General features: G+C 44.7%; 1 protein-coding gene across 1 annotated transcript in view; it reads left to right on the top strand.

Moving 5' to 3' along the window:
* Window positions 1–20,478, top strand: part of EYA3 (EYA transcriptional coactivator and phosphatase 3) — a 41,550-nt gene that overhangs the window by 15,011 nt on the left and 6,061 nt on the right. The window contains 11 exon segments of the mRNA XM_036396939.1: window positions 2,375–2,441; window positions 3,224–3,366; window positions 7,537–7,674; window positions 12,339–12,421; window positions 14,157–14,340; window positions 15,082–15,221; window positions 16,634–16,717; window positions 17,284–17,373; window positions 17,783–17,841; window positions 19,195–19,265; window positions 19,268–19,351. Of these exon segments, the coding sequence (XP_036252832.1) occupies window positions 2,375–2,441; window positions 3,224–3,366; window positions 7,537–7,674; window positions 12,339–12,421; window positions 14,157–14,340; window positions 15,082–15,221; window positions 16,634–16,717; window positions 17,284–17,373; window positions 17,783–17,841; window positions 19,195–19,265; window positions 19,268–19,351 (1,143 nt within the window).

Below are 20,478 nucleotides of genomic sequence, written 5' to 3'. Positions count from 1 at the left end.
CAAATATTTTTGTCACTGCCCCTCAGCTAGCTGTTGGGTGCTTTTGAGTGCTGCTGTGTCTTATCTGCCTTAGACATGATTCTTCTTGAGGATTGAGTTAATATCAGTTGTAATGCCTGTTGTAAACATGTTTTATAAATCATTATCTCTACACAGCTGGTTGGATCCTTTGTAGCAATATGCCATACACTTCATCTTAGACTCTGAATTGTATTGAATGTCTGCAGAAAGCTCTCAGGGAATAAACAGAGAGGAAACAGGCAGGGAATACAAAGATTGCATACTAAGTGAAAAGTGGAGTGTGTCCTTTCTCTTGAAAAAAGAGGGCTGGAAGTTATTAGAAAGTCAGATTCCTTTGACTGCCAATACATATTTTGAAGTGTAAGTCAGCTCACCTTAGCTGAAAGTGTGTAAGGTGTGACTTCCCACTGTAATTGATTCAATCATTGCTATTTTAATCCAGGCTGTGGTGTTGCACGAGTTAGGAGAAATTTCATCCTGCAAAACCTGACTGGATAAGCCATTTACAAATCCTAGAAACTGCATGCAGTGTTATTGTGGGATTTTTTGCTTTTTTACACTATTGCCTAATTCTTTTTATGCAGTTTTATAAATACAAGTTCTAGAAATATCATTACTACATAACTATTCAGATGAATATTGACTTTCTTAAAAAAACCCTACAAATTCTCAACATGTGGGAACTGACAAGTGTTAGAGGAAAGCCTTTAGGTCCAAAAGTTCCCAGTTTGTGTTTGCTGTTGTATCCTTGAGCTACGTGGGCTTCACACTGTGAGCAAAGGCAAACACTGAGGAGCAGAGGAAGGGGATTCATGGATCATTTGGGAGGTTCAGCACATCTGGTTGATGGTTTGTACTTCTCAGCTGCTGGTGTTCAGATCACACAAAGAGGAGGTTTTTGATTTTGAGGTGGCAGAATGCACATTGGGGTTAGAGCTGCCTGTGGCAGTGCCTTGCTTTCCTCAGTGTAACTCAGGAGAGTTTACCAGGTGGTCATACAAGAGCAATAATGCAGGTCCAGTATGGAAATGCCAACTTTTTGAGCACGTTATTGGCATTGGATCAAATACCAAGGCAGAGGATGCTGTTATCCATAACCCTATTTTGGAGGCTGTTAATTGAGTCACTCCAGAGGGAGAGGGAAAATGTGGTCTCTTGTAATGGTAGGTGTGGGGTCCCTGGGGATACACAGTTAGCCTGAATTACCTCCTGGGCAAGCCTGGGTGCTTTGCTTTCAAAGGGGAATCTGCTGGATCCACAGCAGTGCAGCTGTGTTTGCTGAGGGTTTGGGCATGGTGCTTGTAGATCTGAGCTGATAAACCCCTGTGCTGTGCAGATACAGTCACAGCCCTTGCTGCACTGTGGTGGTGCCATGTGCCAGAGAGTCTGCAAGGACCAAATTCTGTGTTGGGCTCCTGCCAGAGAGGCTGCAAGGACCAAATTCTGTGTTGGGCTCCTGCCAGAGAGGCTGCAAGGACCAAATTCTGTGCTGGGCTCCTGCCCATTGTTGCTTTCCTGATGGACAGCTGAGTATTTAATCAGCTGATGTGAATCCAAGGGGTGTTTAAGGCTCTGGGATGAAGCCATAGGAGCCCAAGCCCCCGTCTCCAGCCCAGCCTGGAGTGCTGTAATAGAGTTCTCTCACACAAAGTGTAGCAGAGCCATGGGCTGTGCTGACTGAGAAGATTTGAAACATTTCCTCTCTGGATTGCCAGCTGAGCCACTCTGTTTTACCAGCTTCAGAGTGCAATTGCTGTGGATTTATTGAAGCAGAAAAATCTGGTTAAATGTAGCTGCCAGCTTATTTTAGAGCCTTGTGCACTGCAGCTGTGCTTCCCTGGATATTTGTGATTAAGTTCATTGAGCTGGAGCTGTTCCTTTTTGCAGGAAAACTCTTTGCTGGAGCCATGCATGGACAGAGCACCTAGGGGATGAGGAAAGCTTGGCAAAACAGATGTTTGGTCTCTGCTCCAGGACACGGACACAGAAATGTTACACTTGGTGCAGATGAAGCCTCTTTGGCAAATACACAGGGGTTTGTGGAGGGCTGAAATCAAAGGTTTTTTATGACAGTTGCAAAAAATTATGGTACCAGCTGATAAAGAGAAAGAGCTGTGTTTCACAGGGAGGAATAGTGTGACTGACTGATCTACCTGCTGTGAGCTGGCAAAATATTTTGTGCCAGTTTAACAGTGTGTTTTTGAGAATTTGCTTTGAAACAGCTATTCAGGGCACTAAAACTCTTTGTAAAATACTGTGTGTTGACTAAAATGTACCATGAGTATTGATATTTGTCTTTATTTGTTGGGTTTTGAAAGCACCTCTGTAATTACACAAATTTATTTTTTTTCAGTTATGACATGCACTGATTATATCCCAAGGTCATCAAATGATTATACCTCACAAATGTATTCTGCAAAGTAAGTCAAGAAATTGTTACTGAGTTCTGTACTTATTTCTCTCTGAAGTATTTTTTTTGTATCTTCATGCATTTCTCCAGTGCAGTAAATCCCACTACTGGCAGCAGTTACTCATTGCTAGAGACACTGTACTTAACAGAATTTACCCTTTAGCTTTAGTGACTGTTGTTTTATAAATGATAAATGAAAGCCCCACAAAGATAAATGAAGCCCTTCAAGTAATTAACATGATAGTCTTGGTGAATAATGCACCTGAAATTTGTCAAATAAACAAATTGAACATAAATAAATACAAGGGGAATATAAGATTTTCTCATCATTCAGTGTGTTTAGGGATCTTTGTATTTTTTCCTGTTGGAGCAGGATAGGCTTTAACCCCTGCTTTTTGTTTTTGTGTAGTTTCTGTGTGTGTCCCCCTGGTTCTTACAGGTCCTGCTGGACTACAGCAGCTGCAGGCTCTGGTGTGGTCAGGCATGATGAGTGGGACTGACCACTCATGCCTGTTGGAATGGGGATGTGTCCCTCCCAGCCCACCCTGCCCTCCCAGCCTGGATCTCTGGCTCTGTGGAGGAGGGATTTTCCCTGCTGTCACTGCAGGCAGCACCTGTCAACTCAAGAGCCTGCCTTGGGGAGCACAAGAGGCTTATTACACTAAGAGGAATTGTCAGTCTGAGTAGTTTCTCCTTTCTGGAGCAATTATTGAATGTGTCTTTTGGTTTGAAGGCTGAAAGCTGCATAATGTAAACAGTTCTTGCTGACTTTTGTTCTCTCTTTTCCCCAAGGCCATATGCACATATCCTCTCTGTACCAGTATCAGAAACAATGAGCCCTTACCCTGCTCAGCCTCAGTACCAAGCACTACAGCAGTCCCAGCCCTACACCATCTACCCCCAGACCACCCAGACCTATGGACTACCTCCTTTTGGTAAAAAGTGACTCTTCAAAGATTTCTCTGTGCCTGCAATTGCTGTTTTATGTCTCAGTAAAAAGCCAATGTTAAGCATAACCACTCATGTTGGAGAGAAGGGTTTGTAGGAGAGCACATAGCTTAAACTGTAGATGGGCACTGATCTCTTGATGGGGCTTCAGCTTAAAAAATAAGATTTTTTACAAAGCTGTTACTTTGGATCTCCCCATGAAGTTTGCCATATGATTCTTGGTTTGGGATCATCATTGTCTCTAGTTGTGGTATAGCTGTGTTTGTGCAGTTTCCTTCTTAGTGAAATCACACAACACTCCATACTACAACTCCCTTCTCCTTCTCCCTTCTCCCTTCTCCCTTCTCCCTTCTCCCTTCCCTTCCCCTTTCCCCTTTCCCCTTCCTCCTTTCCTTGTTGTTATCCACAATTATGACATTTTTATTTCATCTTTCACCAAATGAGAGCTCATGCTAAAATGTCTCCAAGTTTACTAGGCAAATAATTTCCTTAATTTGCTCTAATAACTGAGCCCTTTTAGTAGCTATTCCAGTCTCTGCAAATGCAGCTCCCAAAACCAGGAAGGGAGCAGAGGCTGTTTTATCCCTTAGCAGGGAACATCACAGCACCATGCAGGGAGCTGGGGGAGCGCCCTGGCTGCCTGTGGCAGTGCTGGAGTCACCACCCCTTGCAGAGGACATGGTGGTGCTGGATTTATGCTTGGACTTGTTGATCCTAAAGGTCTTTTCCAACTTTTACCATTCTGTGATTCTAAATATATGTCTCAGGGGCTTGTGGTTGAACAGCCATAGGCACTGAGCCTCTTGCAGATTTATCTGTAATGCTAAAATCTTGGTACCTTGATGTGTGTAAACATGAATTTTTTTCTAGTTAAAGAATTAAATGTCTTTGAATAACAACAGCTACATTTCTGGCTTTTGTTAGCTGCTGACAGAACATGGGCTTTTGTAAAGGTTACAAAACAATTGATTTGTCATTATGTATTTGAAAGATGGTGTAGGAAGGATAATAAATCCAGACTTGGCTTTGTTAAACACAAGTTAAATTGCTAATACTGTAATTACTAATGGTTGCTGGAACATACTCCTCCTCACTGGGTACCTGCACTTTGGTTTCAGTGCCTTGTTGCACTGGTTTTTGCTGTATCTGAGCAGTGCCTGATGGTTTCCTTTGCTTCATTTATTTGGTGGGTTTTGATAGTGTGTTGTGCATGGTGCACTGGGGCTGCTTCATGTGCTGTTGTGTGTTTTAATGTGTCACATGCTGGTGTTTTTAAAGGCAAATATTTGTAAATATGTGGAGTGCTCCAGTGAAGTTGTTTAAAACAGTGGTTTAGACTTCTGCAAGTTTGGAAGGAGGGAGGGAAGGTGTAGGGGTTTTGTTGGAGTATTGTGGGTGTGATGTTTTGTTGGTTGCAGTAGTGGTGGCTGTATCTGGGGGCAGTGTTCACTTTTTAAAGGCAGAGGTTCTGGAGTGCAGGGGTACTCAGCTCCTTCAATATCATAATCTAAATGTAACACTAGAAATTCTTCTGAAGGCCAGGAAGGAGATCTGCATTTTCTGTTGACTTCAAAGGAGCTTTCCTCTGTAAAATATCCAAAATGTCATCAGTTACTGAAATGTCTGGTGTTGATTTTGCGGTCTGTTGTTAAACACCTGAATTTTTAGTGTGAAATCAAGTGTTAGGAAGATGTTAAAAGTCATTTCCAGTAATGGAAATCATAGTGGAGTGGTATCTGCTGAGTCATGCTGAGAAGATGGACCTTGCACAGGTTGATGGAGAGGTAGAAGGTAGAGGATTGAACATGCACACTGCAGAGGGAATTCTGGAAATTGCTTCTGCTCACAAAATCTCCAGTGAGCAGGTGAGGGCCAACAACTTGGTTTTACCAGCACCAGAGGGCTTTTACAGAGGTTGCTGTGTCTTTCTACCTTGTATTTGTTTCTATGCCAGAAAGAAGGCACCATGGCTTCTCTAACTGGGACAAACCAGCATGAAATTCAGGCAAGCTGACAAACACCAACATAGTCTGGAGGTGGCTGAAGCCAGGATGCTCCTTCTAGAGAAGGGATGACCTATGCTCTTGGTGATTTGTCACCTCTCTTGGTGTTCAGTGCATTGTTCTGCATGGGATGCCCTTGTGGTCTAGAGAGATTTTATTAAAGAAGCATTAAAATAAGAGTGGTGACATCCAGGCTGCATAGCTGGGAGCTGGTATTAGAAGCACCATGGATGTGATGGTTTACATTAACTCAAGAAAAACCTGCAAGTGCTGGGATGTCCTGTGTGGGGCCTTTCCATGTCTGCAGGTGTGTGCTGGGACATTCTGTGGCATACAGTGCTGCCACTGGACATGGAAGAGTCTCATTCCTCCTCTCACAGCTTCTCCTCCATCATCCTTGAGGCTGTGCCAGCTTATCCTGCTGTCCTGCAGGACATTTGCCACCAGCCCAGGAGTGTGCCTGGGTATAGAAAGTATAAAGGGCATGTCTGTAACAGCAAGACAGGGAAGGCAGGGGCTGAAAGATGCTTTAGCACATGACCTGAATCACCCAGCCAGCACTGCCAGCACCTCTGTGTGTGTGTCTGACCTGGCTGGTCATTGTCCCACAGCATCCAGGGTGGGTTTGTGTTTCACTCTCAGGTTCTTTGGCACTTCTGCATGTCCTGTGAGCATCACACTGTGCTGCTGACTGCTCCTTGTCCCTCTGTCTTGTGCCCTAAGGAGCTTCTGGTTCCTGTCCCCTGTGAGAACTGCTCAGCCATTTGGAGATGGTGGCACTCCCTTTCCAGGCTAAACAAACACAGCTACTCCCACTCTCCTTGGAGGATCTTTTTCACATATGTTGTGTTCTGGAGTTTCTGCAGTGTGTCTACAGTCTTTCTTAAAACAGCCTTTCCTTTTTGTTTGCTAATTATTGAGGTTCTGGAGGCTTGAAACCTTAACAAAGACACAACGTGAGAGTCAGAGTCAAACCCTGGGGTGACTGGGCAGAGGGGAGTGATTTAAGTTGACTGATAGGTGTCAGTTTGAGATCAGATATGTAAATAAATCAAAGGGCCGTTGCAGAATTTAATTCTGACAAAGCTGCAGCATCGAGTGGCTGCTCATGTCCAGCTTTATGGAGTCTCCCATGTCATTTAGGTAAGAAACCTGGAGCTCACAGCCCATGGCTCAGTCCTGCTGGAGTGGGTGAAGGGCTGCAGGGGCTTCTGCAGCCTTGGTACTGATCTCAGGCTGTTTCAAAAGGAGGGTGCCCTTTCTGATGGCCCTGAACTCTGTTCTAGCTCCAAATGTCCTTTGTCCCTCTGCTTTGCACACTCCTGCTTGTTTGTAAGTAGATCCTCTCAAAATATTTCTGCTTCCTAACCGGGCCAGGGAGAGCTGTCTTTGACTTTGGCTGCTGGATTTGGAGACACTCAAATGAAAGCCTGAAGAGCCCTGAGGGGTGAGGCCTGAGCTGAGCTGCCTCAGTTGGACACTGTTGGCACCCATCAGTGCAGAGACCTCGCCCTAACACAGCAGCCAAGCTGAGCCACGTGCTTGGTGTGCCCTGTACACATAATTACAGCCACTCTGCTCTCTGTGCTGTGCCCAGGGTTCTTACAAAGGCATTCCAAAACAACAGGAAGTCTGGAAGAAACATTCAGATTTTTAATTATTTTTTTAGCTCTATATTTGTTGTTGTCAGTCTAGGAAAATTACTGACTTGTGGCTTGGTTTAAAATATTCATCCCAAAGCCCAGTGAAGTAGTGGAAGTGTTAAGCTTGGCCTTCATAGATCCCAGCTTTGGCCTCACTGTGTAGCAGCTGATGTCACTTGCAGTGCTGTGCAGCTCAGCCCAAAGTCACAGCCATTGCAGGTCCTTTATCTGCATGGGCACTGAACCTCAGTGACCACAAACAGATTTTAGTTAGAAGCTTTGCAAATTAATCTTCTTGGTGCTTTTAATTTTCTCTTTTTCAGCCATTTTGTCACCAGCTCTAATCCCTGCACAGCCTGACAGTCAGTGCTTACTATTGCCAAAATTAAACATTTTCCATGTGTCATTTGTTACTTGCTTTTGTGATGAGCAAAAATCTTCATCTGAGGAAGGAGCATGCTGTTTGGTCCTGGCATATTTGTTTGTAACTGGTCCAATTTATCTGATTCAGGTGCACTGTGGCCAGGTATGAAACCTGAAAGTGGTTTAATTCAGACTCCATCTACAAGTCAGCACAGTGTTCTTACCTGCACTACAGGGTTAACCACAAGCCAGCCCAGCCCAGCACATTATTCTTATTCCATTGAAGGTAACTTGGCATGGTTTTTATCTGCATCTCTCTCCACCTAACTGAGTCCAGATACCAAACTAGAGAGGCTTGCACGCTTGTCCTTGGTTTGTGCATGCTTCTTCATGCTTTGCCTCTTTTCTCCTTGTGCCTGTGTGTTTGTGGGGTTGTGTTTGCCTCCCCCCTGTGTGTGCACCAGGCTGGCTCGTTGGTGCCATGCTGCTGGGCTGAACAGGGTGAAGAGCAAATGGGAAGGGGAAAGAGGCTCCATCTTGTGTTCCTGCATGCTTTATTGGGAGTGCTCTTGCATTTGTGGTCTTTAGGTTGATGTCAGGAAATATGCTGACTGTGCAGTGAGATTTGTAAACATTTGTTTTTAATCCCTTCTGGAGGTAGATGGCTCTTGAATGTCAGAGACACAGGTTGGTAGATCTGCTAGGAAGTGAATTTCTTAGTATAGAATTACCATTAAAATATTATAATTGCTGGAAGTGCCACATCTAAGAAGGCAGGTGCTGAATTTCACCAGTGTCCACAGCAGTGAATGTGCCAGATATCTGAATAATGAAATATTGTTGCTTATGGCACATATGTGCAAATTGATACCTTTTCTTTAGGCTGGAATTTGTCATTTAGGTTTTGGTGACAAATGGTGAAAGTTTGTCTCTTTCTCTGGAAATTTTATAAAGCATTTCAGGAATTTGTAATCTATGCCTTGTGGAATATTTTCACAAAATAATTCAGGGACTTGAGGAAATTTTTAGTTCAGCTTCCTACTCAAAGAGTAGTTGATACAGAATTCAGAGCCAGATTGCTCAGAGCTTTGTCTAGTTACATCTCCAAAACCTCCAAGGACAGAAATTTTGCCACTTCCAGAACCTGACTGTCATTATGATGAATTTTTTTTTCTTTTGTTGACTCAGAGCTTTCACTCTTCCACGTTCTGACCATACCTCTCCTCCTGCTGCTGCACATCTGCAAAAAGAGCCTCTGTCTGTCCTCTCACTAATGTCCCTGCAGGTACCAGCACCTCCTCTCCTGGCTGGACAGTCCCTCTCCCCTGAAATGCCCCTTGCAGGGCACATTCTTCAGATCCCTGACTGGTTTGGTGCCTCTTTAGCAGAATTTTATCTGCTGAATTTTATCAGCACTGAATTTTATCAACATGTTTCTTGTGCTTGAGGGGCCAAACTGAATGCCACAACCAGATGTGGTCTCATGAGAGCCAAGAAAAGGAGGATTATTCTTAAAATTAGCAGTGAGTGGATTTTAGTATGTCTCTCACAGAGGAAAGTCCTGTGGTATGCCATGGTACTTGCTCAGCTTGCATTATTTAGACAGTCAATGGCCCAGTGTAGTATTTATCCTTAATTTACTTTTCACATTCATAACTGCATTCATAAATCAACTGCAATGAACTGATCATTTTTTGTGAGTGCACATGGGCTCCAGAAGCAGCAGGATCAGAGTTTTATTCATTGATTGAGGGAAAACAGCTTTGTGCATCTTGACACTGAGCAAACCACTCTGGAATTCAATTAGTTAAACAAAAGGAAAGAAATACTGGAAATACTCCCTTTTTCCAGCTTAACCCTCCTTCCCACAGCAGAATGATTTTCTGAGTCTCACAGACCAGCCTGAGCTGCCAGGGCTCAGGATTGGTGCTACACAAGATTTCCCAGTGATGTCCCATGGGGGGCAGGTGGATCCCTGGGGGTGCTGAGCAGACAGACCCATGTCAAGCCCTGTTCTGTGGAATTATAAAATCACAGACTTGTTTGGGTGGAAGGCACCTTAAAGATGATCCCCTTCCAACCCCTCTGCCATGGCAGGGACACCTCCCACTGTCCCAGGCTGCTCCAAGCCCTGTCCAGCCTGGCCTTGGGCACTGCCAGGGATCCAGGGGCAGCCCCAGCTGCTCTGGGCATCCTCACAGCCAAGAATTCCTTTCCAATGTCCCATGTAAGCCTGAACTCTGGCAGTGGGAAGCCATTCCCCCTTATCCTGTCACTCCATCCCTTGTCCAAAGTCCTTGTCCAGCTCTCTCTGAGCCCCTCTGGATGCTGGAAGGGGCTCTAAGGTCTCACTGGAGTTTTCTCTTCTGCAAACTGCTCAACCCCAGCTGTGTCAGATTTCACACAGGAGAAGGATTTTAATCTGTGCTGCTTGGAGAATGTGTGATGTGAGAAATCTCCCTGCAGGCTGCTCTCTGAAAGTGTGCACAAGTCACCCCAAAGTGTGCAAAAGTCACTCCAATGGTCCCAATACTGTTGCTTTTTTGGAAAAAAACTTTTTGCAGACTCGCAGGAAATGTTTCCTTTTTCAGATTTGCTCTATTTCCTTCTCAAGCAGCTCACCAAGGGTTCAGGTCAGTACAGGGGCAGGTGGCAGGGAGGTGTTGAAAGGCTGGACAGAGTTGTTTCAATAGTAATCCCTGGAATATCTGTCTTTTCTTGCCACTCAAATCAGCAGGGTGAGACACAGCTGTACAATGGTGCTGAGCCACTGGAGGGGAATTTCAGTGCATGGTTCTGGCTTTGGCTCTTTGAAAATGATTGAAGCAAAGCAGATTGGGATTAATAAGGTAGAGACAGGGATGTAATGTCTGAGGATGAGGTCTGAAATGGGGGATAAAGAAGGGAAAATAGGAAAAGAGTCATGGCATCTTTAATTCAGTACTTGTGTCTGCTGGTCTTTAAACCTCAGCCCTTCAAGTCATGTTTGGCAAATCTTTGCCAAATATTTTTGCATGGTTCTGACGCATTCACAGGTAAAAGGAAGTGGCCCACAGTGCAGAAAGAATTGGTTCATCCCTGTGGTGGGAACTGTTTGAAAAAATCTGGTATGTAGCAATGTTTAGATACAGGATTATTAAAAAGGCCTGTTGGAGGGAGACCAGAGTTAAAATAAACAATGAAGTTCATGTGAGTGAATGCCAAACCTTTTTTCTCATTTCTTAACTTCTGTCATCAATCTCAGTGGAGAAGCAGCCTGTGCAGGGCATTACAGATAAGAATCACTTTCTGTTTCCTCTCCATGACAGTCTTGAGAGCAGTGGTGTAACAGTTGATCTTCCAAGGAGTTGCTCTGCTCTGGCTGCAGGTTTGTTCACTTAGCAAGGTTCTTTTCTGGAGAGCTGGGCTTCACAGGGGCCTAGGAAAGAACCTTCTCTTAAGGTGATAACAGCCTTGATAGTTTCCATCATGTGGAATTAATTGGAAGGAGCTTGATTTGGGAACTGCCCCTGGTTTTGAGCAGTTGTTTTGAGGAGTGTTTGTGACAGGTTCCTGGGCTCACACAGCTGGGCTTCAATACCTGTGCAGCTGCTGTAGGTCCTTGAGTGTCTTCACTGCCATTATTGCTGGTCAGTGCAGCCCTTTTGCCTTTTTCTAAATGTTTCTGGGGCTAATTACTTCCCTTTGCTTCCACAGAGAGGTCACCCTTCATATTTCTCATCTCCTGTAAATCCTGTGTATTTCTACACATCTTTTAAGATCTGTTTCTTTTCTTCACTTTTTTGAGGTGTATTTTGGATGCATTCCTCTTTCCAGGAGGCACCAGGTAGTGTTGGTGCTCGCCAAAGCACAACATACACTTGTTAAGAGTTCATGGTGGGTCTGTTTTCCTGGGGGAGCAGGACTGAATCCTTCAGGAGTTTGAGTTCTTGGGGTGAATTTTTGTGGTGGTATTTGCAGAAAATAAGGATTTTTCCCAGAGTGATGGTAAGGTAGGGATACTGTGAATTTCTACAAGTCTATATAAGCATCTAAAAGTGATTTTTTTTTTTGTTTATTTGTGTGCAGAGGAAGGTGGTTTAGAAAAGAAAATAGTTCTTGGTGGCATCTGGTTTTGTACATTCTGGTTTTGTTCCTGCTGATTTAATTTTATATTGTTATCCTTGTGAGTCCCAAAACCCCATGCTGGGGAATGTTTAATGGAGTGGCCCTGTGTCTGCAACCCCCCAAAAACTGCTAAACCACTGGTGTTCCCAAGTGCTGCTCTAGCAGCTTCTTTTGTGTTTTAGGAGAACTTAATGCAGTGACACAAAGCTTAGGAAACATCTTCAAGGTGGTGCCAACAACTACACATCCCTAAGAACTCATCCTGTGAGCTGCTGACAGATTATTTCAGAAAATCACATCCAAAAAGCTGTTCTAGACACAGGGATGCTGGGAGAGATGCTCACTTTCTCCAGGAGGAAACACTCTATTTCTACTATTTGAAACTTCTTAATGTGTCCTTAAATTTTAAATCTAATTAGACTAAAAATGTTAAGTTTGATGCATTTTTAACAGAACTGATTTAAACACATTAATGTCCTTTTTCTTGATTTATTCTGATTCATTTTCAACTGCTACTGATTGATCATCAGAATGGGACTGTTATCTTATCAAATATGTAAAACCTTTTTAATTCTCCATCAATTGCTTAGCAACCATGGAGGGAAAAGGTTTCAGAACCACTGGAAAGGACTGTTTTTAAAGATGTACAAGCTCTTCTTTCCTTAAACCCAACTGAAATGTGACTGGTGTCAAAACACACCCCAGTCCTTTTCTGGGTGTTGGTAGCAGAGTGCTGCTGGAAGCACAAGTGCTTGCACATTTGCCTAGTAAGTATTTATTTCACAATTTGTCATTTTTTATGCTTTTCTAGAATATTTAATGCAGTAATTCTCAATTTTACAGCATCAACTACCAATGCCAGTCCAGTCTCTACATCCTCAACTGTTGTCAATATTTCCACATCAGCAGTAGCCAGCATCTCACAGGTAAAACTTCCTTGGTAAATTTATATGCACCATCTCCTTTACCTTTGTTTAACAAGTTGATCAAAATTTAAAATTAACATGGAAATGTCATTTCAAATGGAGCACAGTGGTACTGGGGCTGTGGGGCTCAGTGTGTAACTCAAATCACCAAATCACTCCTCCTGTCTCTTTAACCATGATGCTTCTCCCTTGGCCTTTGCAACAAACTCACTTCATCTGTTCAGAGCTGCTGTCTCCTCTGCAAATTGTGAGGTGAGTCTTAAAACTGAGATCTCTGCAAGAGAGATGGAGGGGAAGAAACAATTCAGCTCTTTTGAGGACTAAACCTGCAGGGAGGATTGGAGTCGGGTGTTCTCTCGACACCTTTGTTCTCCCTCAGCAAGGACAGGAGATGAGGTTGTACACAAACAAACCCCAACCCAGTAAAGTAGGGTGTGCATTCTGATGGTAGACTAGAACAAAGTGAGAAACTCTGCAAGCTAACAAAGACCATTTCCCCCTGCCTTTTTCCTCTGTGGGGTGGTTGACTGCCATTCTGAGTACTTGGTTATACAGAGGAAGCCTTCAGTGTCCAGCTTTTCAGAAAGAGAATACAGGAAGTGTGGAAAATGCAGTGGATGCACAAAAATCCCTCTGTGCTTATGCTGTTGCTTTTTAAACATATAAGGGGAAAAAAATGATTTTCTTTTAGTATTTCAGACCAAGGTATGTGGTGCACAAACCCGGGGAGCTCTTCAAGGGAATCAGGAGAGCACTGTGTACCAGAATAGTGTGATGTCACATTTTTTACTGTCAGCAGCAGAAGGTGAAATCCTCAAGCACAGCTCCAGGTGCTGAGCAATCTCCTAAATGAATTAAGTAGTTTTCATAGATGGATACCTTCCAGCATGCAGAATTATTGCTTGATTGAGTCAGCACATGAGTAAGGGCCATTTGTTTTGTAGTTGTGCCCTCAGCAAGGCCCAAGGTCACTTTCTGTCACTGTCAAATGCAAGACAAAACCACACATTCCAGAGCACAGAGTGCACTGATGTCTTGGCATCCACTCAACTCCCCTGTTACTGTCACTTCATTCATTATGAATTAATTTTTGCAGCCATTGGAAGCAGAGGAATGGCCCTGTGGTCACTGGTGTCCTCTGCAGAACCTGCCTGTGCAGGGGCCATTGGGCAGCCAGAGCTCTGAGCCCTTTTTGGGAATGTCTTCATGTGCAGAATGAAACAGCATAAAGTCAGACTGTGCTCTGCTGGGATTTGTTTTGGACAGGATATTGTGGTGGAGTTCACAGGGGTCCCAGGATGAGGGAAGAGATGGGAATCTTGACTCCATGTTTCAGAAGGCTGATTTATTATTTTGTGATATATATATTATATTAACACTATACTAAAAGAATAGAAGAAAGTATTTCATCAGAAGGCTTGAAAGGAAAGGAATGGAATAATAATAAAAAAATCTTGTGACCGACCAGAGAGTCCAAGACAGCTGGGCTGTGATTGGTCATTAATTAGAAACAACCACATGAGATCAATCAAGATGCCCCTGTTGCATTCCACAGCAGCAGATAACCATTGGTTACATTTAATTTCTGAGGCCTCTCAGCTTCTCAGGAGAAAAGATCCTAATGAAAGGGTTTTTCATAAAATGTGTCTGTGACAGGATATTCTAATACAAAAGTCAGAGGTTCAGAGTGTTTTCTGAACGAGGCATCCTACCATCAGTAACTCTTTCCCAACAGGAATATCCCACCTACACCATCCTTGGCCAGAGCCAGTACCAGACCTGCTACCCGAGCTCAGGCTTTGGAGTGGTGCCACCAGCAGACAGCAGCACGGAGAGCCTGGCCCTGGCCACCACCACCTTCCCAGAGGAGAAACCAAATGCCCTGGTGCCAGCTCGGGCAGTGCAGAGACCTTCCTCTGGTGAGGCTGGGGCTGTGGAATCCCTCTGCTAAACAGTGCAGGATGCAGGTGTGGGGAAACGTGTCCAGAGGGTACCTGCAGCATCTTGTCATGCTGGGCCCAGTGGGACACTTGCCTTCCTTGGCAGAACCTTCCTGGTGTCACTGGTGTGCAGAGTATTATGTTGGGCCAGCCAAATTTAGGTATCAGAAACCTTCTACTGCTGCCCTGCCAGCACTGCTCTGTGTGCCCCAGGGAGAGGGAGCACTCTGAACACCTGGCTGCAGGAGGTGATGTCCTCTGTCCCTAGGAGGGGCGTTCTTAGCAGCAGCAGAACAGGCTCCATCCCATCTCCCTGTCAGTCCTGGCCATGCTGCTTGGCCAAGGCTGTGTCTCCAGCCATCATCTCCAACATCATCGCTGTTATTCTTTTATTTCAACTGTCTATTAAATAAAATAGACATAGTTGAGTAATAGAGTAGCTCCAGGGTAGTGAAATGGCTGCTCTGCTCTGGCTTTGCTCTGCAGGCAGTAGCTGTTGCAATAGCTCAGTTCTGGGGGACTAAATTGAGGAGACAGAGCTGTTTTGAAATGATGGGACAAAGAAATCATGGTTTATGTTGCAATCAGAGTTCAACTGCTACTGCATCCACATAGTGAAGTTACATCTTAGCTTTTGCTAAGGTGGTTTGTGGCCAGTGCTGTATTGGTGTTTGTTTTGAGACACAAGGAGATGAGAGCTGTGTGATTCCTTTCTTCTAGGAGATGCATCCACAAGTCCTTTGCTACCAAGAGCAACAGCAAGTAAAGAGTTAGATGAGCAAGCAAGAAAAAACATCCCTGGAAAGAACAGAGGGAAGAGGAAAGCAGATACCTCCTCCTCCCAGGACAGTGAACTGGAGGTAAATAGTCCCCAGCACTGGGGCTGTGGCTTTGTCTGCCTGAGCCACAAGAGCCTCCAGGCTGAAGATCCTGTACCTAGGCAGTGAGATCCTGTACCCAGACAGGGAGATCCTGTACCCAGACAGTGAGATCCTGTACCTAGGCAGTGAGATCCTGTACCTAGACAGGGAGATCCTGTACCTAGGCAGTGAGATCCTGTACCTAGGCAGTGAGATCCTGTACCCAGACAGGGAGATCCTGTACCTAGGCAGTGAGATCCTGTACCCAGACAGGGAGATGTACCTAGGCAGTGAGATCCTGTACCCAGACAGTGAGATCCTGTACCTAGGCAGTGAGATCCTGTACCTAGGCAGTGAGATCCTGTACCTAGGCAGTGAGATCCTGTACCCAGACAGGGAGATCCTGTACATAGACAGGGAGATCCTGTACCTAGACAGGGAGATCCTGTACCTAGACAGGGAGATCCTGTTCCTAATGATCTGTCCCAGCACTACCACATCCACCCAGGGAAGGAGCTTGTCTGTCTCCACTTGGAATCTCCCATGCTGCAAATTTCCCCTTCTTCTTCCACAGCAATTTTCCATCTGCCACTACTGAAAAGAATTTGTCTCTGTCTCCTTTGCAGTTCCCTTTCAATTAGTTGTGGTCTCCTGTTGGATATCCTTTAGTCTCCTCTTTGCTGAGAAAAGCCATCCCAGTTTCCTTAGCCTCTCCTGTGGGCTGCTGACCATCTCAGTAGCATTTTGCTGGCAACTCTCGTTTCCTCACAGATCCCTGGGACCAGGGATGCAGTCTGGGGCGACCTTCCCAGTGCCAAATAGGTTGAGACAGCCCCTCCTTTCTGGCACACATGGCACACTCCTGCAGGAAGGTCACTGCTCCACAGGGTGAGGTGGCTGCTGGCTTGTCCTGGTGTCCAATTTGCCCTCCAGCTCCTTCAGCCTGGACTAGTGTGAGGGGTTTTTCCACCCCACCTGTTGGCCCAGCTCTCAAAGTCCTTCTGTACCAAAACTCTGCCATTCCTCATGGCAGCCCATTGCCTTATTTGTAACAAAGGTTTCTCTGACAAACACCAAGGGCATGCACCTGGTGCTCTCCAGATCACAGGAAGTACACTTCACCTCAGCAGGCCTCTAAAATTCATTAGCACTCTAAGCTTTACTTTCATAACTATAAAAGCAAAGAGAAGCTTTTGAAATAGTTTGACCAAACAGCCATAGCCTGAATGTGTGCTTATAAATAAACTCCACTGCAGTAAACTGAAGAGTTGAATGTGTTCAGCCTGTAAGATGACAATTGTTCATACCTGTTAGAGCATACTGCAGCTAACCACAACATTAAAACTTGTTCCTTTGTTGCAGTTCAGTGCCTGGAATATCTCAGCTCTAACCTCCTGTTGTTCTCTCTGCAGCGGGTGTTCCTCTGGGACCTGGATGAGACCATCATCATCTTCCATTCTCTTCTCACAGGGTCTTATGCTCAAAAATATGGCAAGGTAATGCTGTCTGTTCCATGGAAGAAAACCTATTTCTGTCATGCAGAATTAAATGTTAGTCTTTGGAGAAGGAGTAGTTTGGTTTATTTTAAACTCTCTATGGTGGTACTTTTAAGTTGTTGGCAGTTTGGGGCAGGGAAAAAACTAAATTTGGCTTTATACAGAGCTAGGACATGGACATCACCACCATGCCCCTTCTTACAGTGCAAGTCTGTCAAACTGGTTTCATCCTCACTGGGAATAACTGAGGTCCTTGCACGTAGGGGAAAGAGGTGTTTTTTCTCTGCAAAAAAACACTGTAGATTTTTGAATGTTTTGTATGTGCTCACTGTGAAAATGTAACAGTCTCTCCTGTGGGGCACTAAAGTGTTTGGTGGTTTTGGTTTTTTAATTCAGTTGTTTAAAATACTAGGGAAATTGCAGTTAACACCATTGAATGTAGCTGGAATTATGCCAGGTTTGATATACAGTGGAAAACTCTGCAATTTAACTGATGAGAGATTCATGACAATTCCCTCCTGCCTGTATCCACAGTGCATTAACATTTTCTTTTTGTGTTTTTCCAGGATCCAACTCTAGTGATTGGCTCAGGTCTGTCCATGGAGGAGATGATTTTTGAAGTTGCTGATACTCACTTGTTTTTCAATGACTTGGAGGTACATGGCAAATGTGTTTGAAAGGCAGAACTCCACGTTATCATGTCACAATTACACTTCATTCTCTGAGGGCTCTGTGCTCCAGAGCCTCTACTGCTTGTTGTAAGCACAGCCAAATCAGGGGGGCACTCTTAGCTGAGGGGAATTCTGCAGCCTTCCAGTGTCAGGAGCTCTCTCAGTTTCTGCTGGGTTTTTGCTTGAAGCTGTACAAATAAAAAGAGTGATGTCTGATCCATCCTGGATTTGCATTTCTGGACTGGTGAGCACTTGGCAGTGTGGCATGGCTTGTTGCTGTTGGGAAGTGTGAAGGGATTGGTTTTTATCACAGTTTCTTTAGTCTGTAAATGTCAGTGTGTTTCTGGATTACCACAACATGACTTTATTTTTGGGTTTTTTTTGTCTTTAACAGGAGTGTGACCAGGTACACATAGAAGATGTGGCATCTGATGACAATGGCCAGGATCTAAGGTTGTACTGATGAATGCAGGAAATGTATTGCTGATGTAATCAGGTTTTGTGAAGACTTCAAATGCAGATGGGGTTCAGGGATGGAGCTCAGCATTGTTCCAGGGAATGAAACCTGGCACAGTGTTTGTTTGCTGGGGGACATTTCTTTGAAGACCTAAAGAGCATTAAGAGTTTTGAAATGATATTGTGAATTACATTGGCCACTGTTGAATGCTGCCTCTGTGCTCAGTGACAAATGAGGAATGGAAAATCAGCACTTCAGATCTCCTGATGACAGCATTAGATTAGTAACCTAATCTAATGGTTACTCTAATTAGATTAGTGGAAAAAGTCCCTGCCTATGGCAGAGGTTTAGAATGAGATGATCTTGAAGGTCCTATCCAACCTGAACCATTCTGTGATTCCCTGATCTTGACCTTTGGAAGTCCCCCTGTGGTTTGCATCCCTCTGGGAGCTTATGGTGCTCACTATCAAACAGGGGGAGGAAGGTTTTTTACTGAGCTGAGCTGGCTCATGAAAAAGTCTGAGAAAGGTGTGTCAGGGAGAAAGAAATACAGGGAAAGTGGTGAAGCAGGACTTGATTTCTGCAGTTATAAACTGGTGAAGCAGCTCATCTGCTTGTGGAGCTGCAGTTGTGATGGAAGGGTATGGATGCTGTGTTTGGAAGATGTGCTGAGGATGAGGAAGGGGTCAGTGGGAAGGATGCTCTGTATGGCAGAGGAGTGAGCAGCCAAGGAATAAAGGAAGGTTTTGTAGTGGAAGGTGTGAAGGGAGTGGTATCAGTGCAGCAGCTGGGTGTCAGCATTCCCACAGGAGCCAGGCTCTGCTCTCCAGATGCCAGGGTGCTTGTGCAGCTCCTCTCTGAGGTGTTCTCCAGCTGCTGCCATCACAGCCTCACCAGAAATGCCTCAGTAGTTCTGCTGCTGTGGCACACCTAATGTGGGTGTGAGGGCCCCAAGGACAAGGGAAGAGATGAGAATCTTGACTCCGTGTTTCAGAAGGCTGCTTTATTATTTTATGATATATATTATATTAAAAGAAAATGATATACTATAACTATAGTAAGAGAATAGAAGAAAGGAGACATCAGAAGGCTAGAAAAAAATGAATAATAAAAGAGAGTCTGACACAGCTGGACCATGATTGGTCATCAAGTAAAAACAACCCACATGGAACCAGTCAAAGATGCACCTGTTGGTAAGCAACCTCCAAACCACATTCCAAGCAATCAGATAATTATTGCTTCCATTTTGTTTCTGAGCCCTCTCAGCTTCTCAGGAGAAAATCCTAGCAAAGGTATTTTTCAGAAAACGTGTCAGTGACACACCTAACACATCTGCTTTCCTGGAACAGCAACTACAACTTCTCCACGGATGGGTTCAGTGGCTCGGGCAGCACTGCCAACCACAGCTCCTCGGTGGGTGTGCAGGCGTGGACTGGATGAGGAAATTGGCCTTTCGCTACCGCAGGGTGCGCGAGATCTACAACAAATACAAAACCAACGTCGGAGGTGAGCGGGCACTGCACTGAGGAGGGGCCAGACTCCAGCCTTCCTCAGAGCTTTGGCTTTCCTGGTGTGGGACATGAGGAGTAAAGCATTCTCCTAGTGCTAACTGGGATCAAATTCCCACGAGGGTACTTCCAAAACTGAGCAGTGTGCCCCAGAGCAGGCTGTGATTTATGTGGAGATAAGGATGGGCACTCAGTCCTTGTGGCAAAAGCCTTGGTGCAGATAGCTTCCCTTTGCTAATTGGGTGTGAAAGGCTGCCTGGCACTCTGCTCAGCTGTGGCCTGAATTTGCCCTGCTGCTCAGGAGCTCTCATTCATGTCTCCACAAAGTCTGCCTTTGCTCATGCCATTGTCAGGAAATACAGTGGTCACCCCTGGGCTGTCAGGCCCACAGTTAGATAGGACTTCTCTGCTCTCTCTCCACAAAGTCACTTAAATCCACAGTTAGATAGGACTTCTCTGCTCTCTCTCCACAAAGTCACTTAAATCCACAGTTAGATAGGACTTCTCTGCTCTCTCTCCACAAAGTCACTTAAATCCACAGTTAGATAGGACTTCTCTGCTCTCTCTCCACAAAGTCACTTAAATCCACAGTTAGATAGGACTTCTCTGCTCTCTCTCCACAAAGTCACTTAAAGCCACAGTTTGATAGGACTTCTCTGCTCTCTCTCCACAAAGTCACTTAAGGCCTTCTAGTTTTGCTTCCAACTCCAAAGCAGTCATAATCATGCAAACCATAGTGAGCAAATGGAGATGAATTTTCTGTTTAGTCTGAATCTTGGCATTGCCATCCCTGGAAAAGGAACCTTGCTGGAGCAGCTCACCTGGTAGGGTGGCTTGGCCTGGTTCCTTGTGGGCTTGGGTACTCTTTGCCTACACAAAAACCTTGATAAATGGTTTTTTTTGGGACATATTTTCTAAAAACCAGCTGTTCAAAGTTACAACTTTCAGCCTTAAAAATCTGCCAGTATAGGTCTGCAGTTCAGTGTGCTGCAGTTACCTGATTTCTTGTGGGAGGATCAGATCATGATTTCATATTTTGCTTATGGGAAACATGGATGCAGAGTTTTTCAGGACCTGTGGGAAGTTACATGATGAAGCAGCTGTCAGTGCAGCCTGCTGTGGGTC

The sequence above is a fragment of the Molothrus ater genome, chromosome 24 (genome assembly GCF_012460135.2).
Source record: "Molothrus ater isolate BHLD 08-10-18 breed brown headed cowbird chromosome 24, BPBGC_Mater_1.1, whole genome shotgun sequence".
Lineage (NCBI taxonomy): Eukaryota > Metazoa > Chordata > Aves > Passeriformes > Icteridae > Molothrus > Molothrus ater.
The sequence above is the reverse complement of the archived record's forward strand: the minus strand, read 5'-3'. Positions and strand labels throughout refer to the sequence as shown.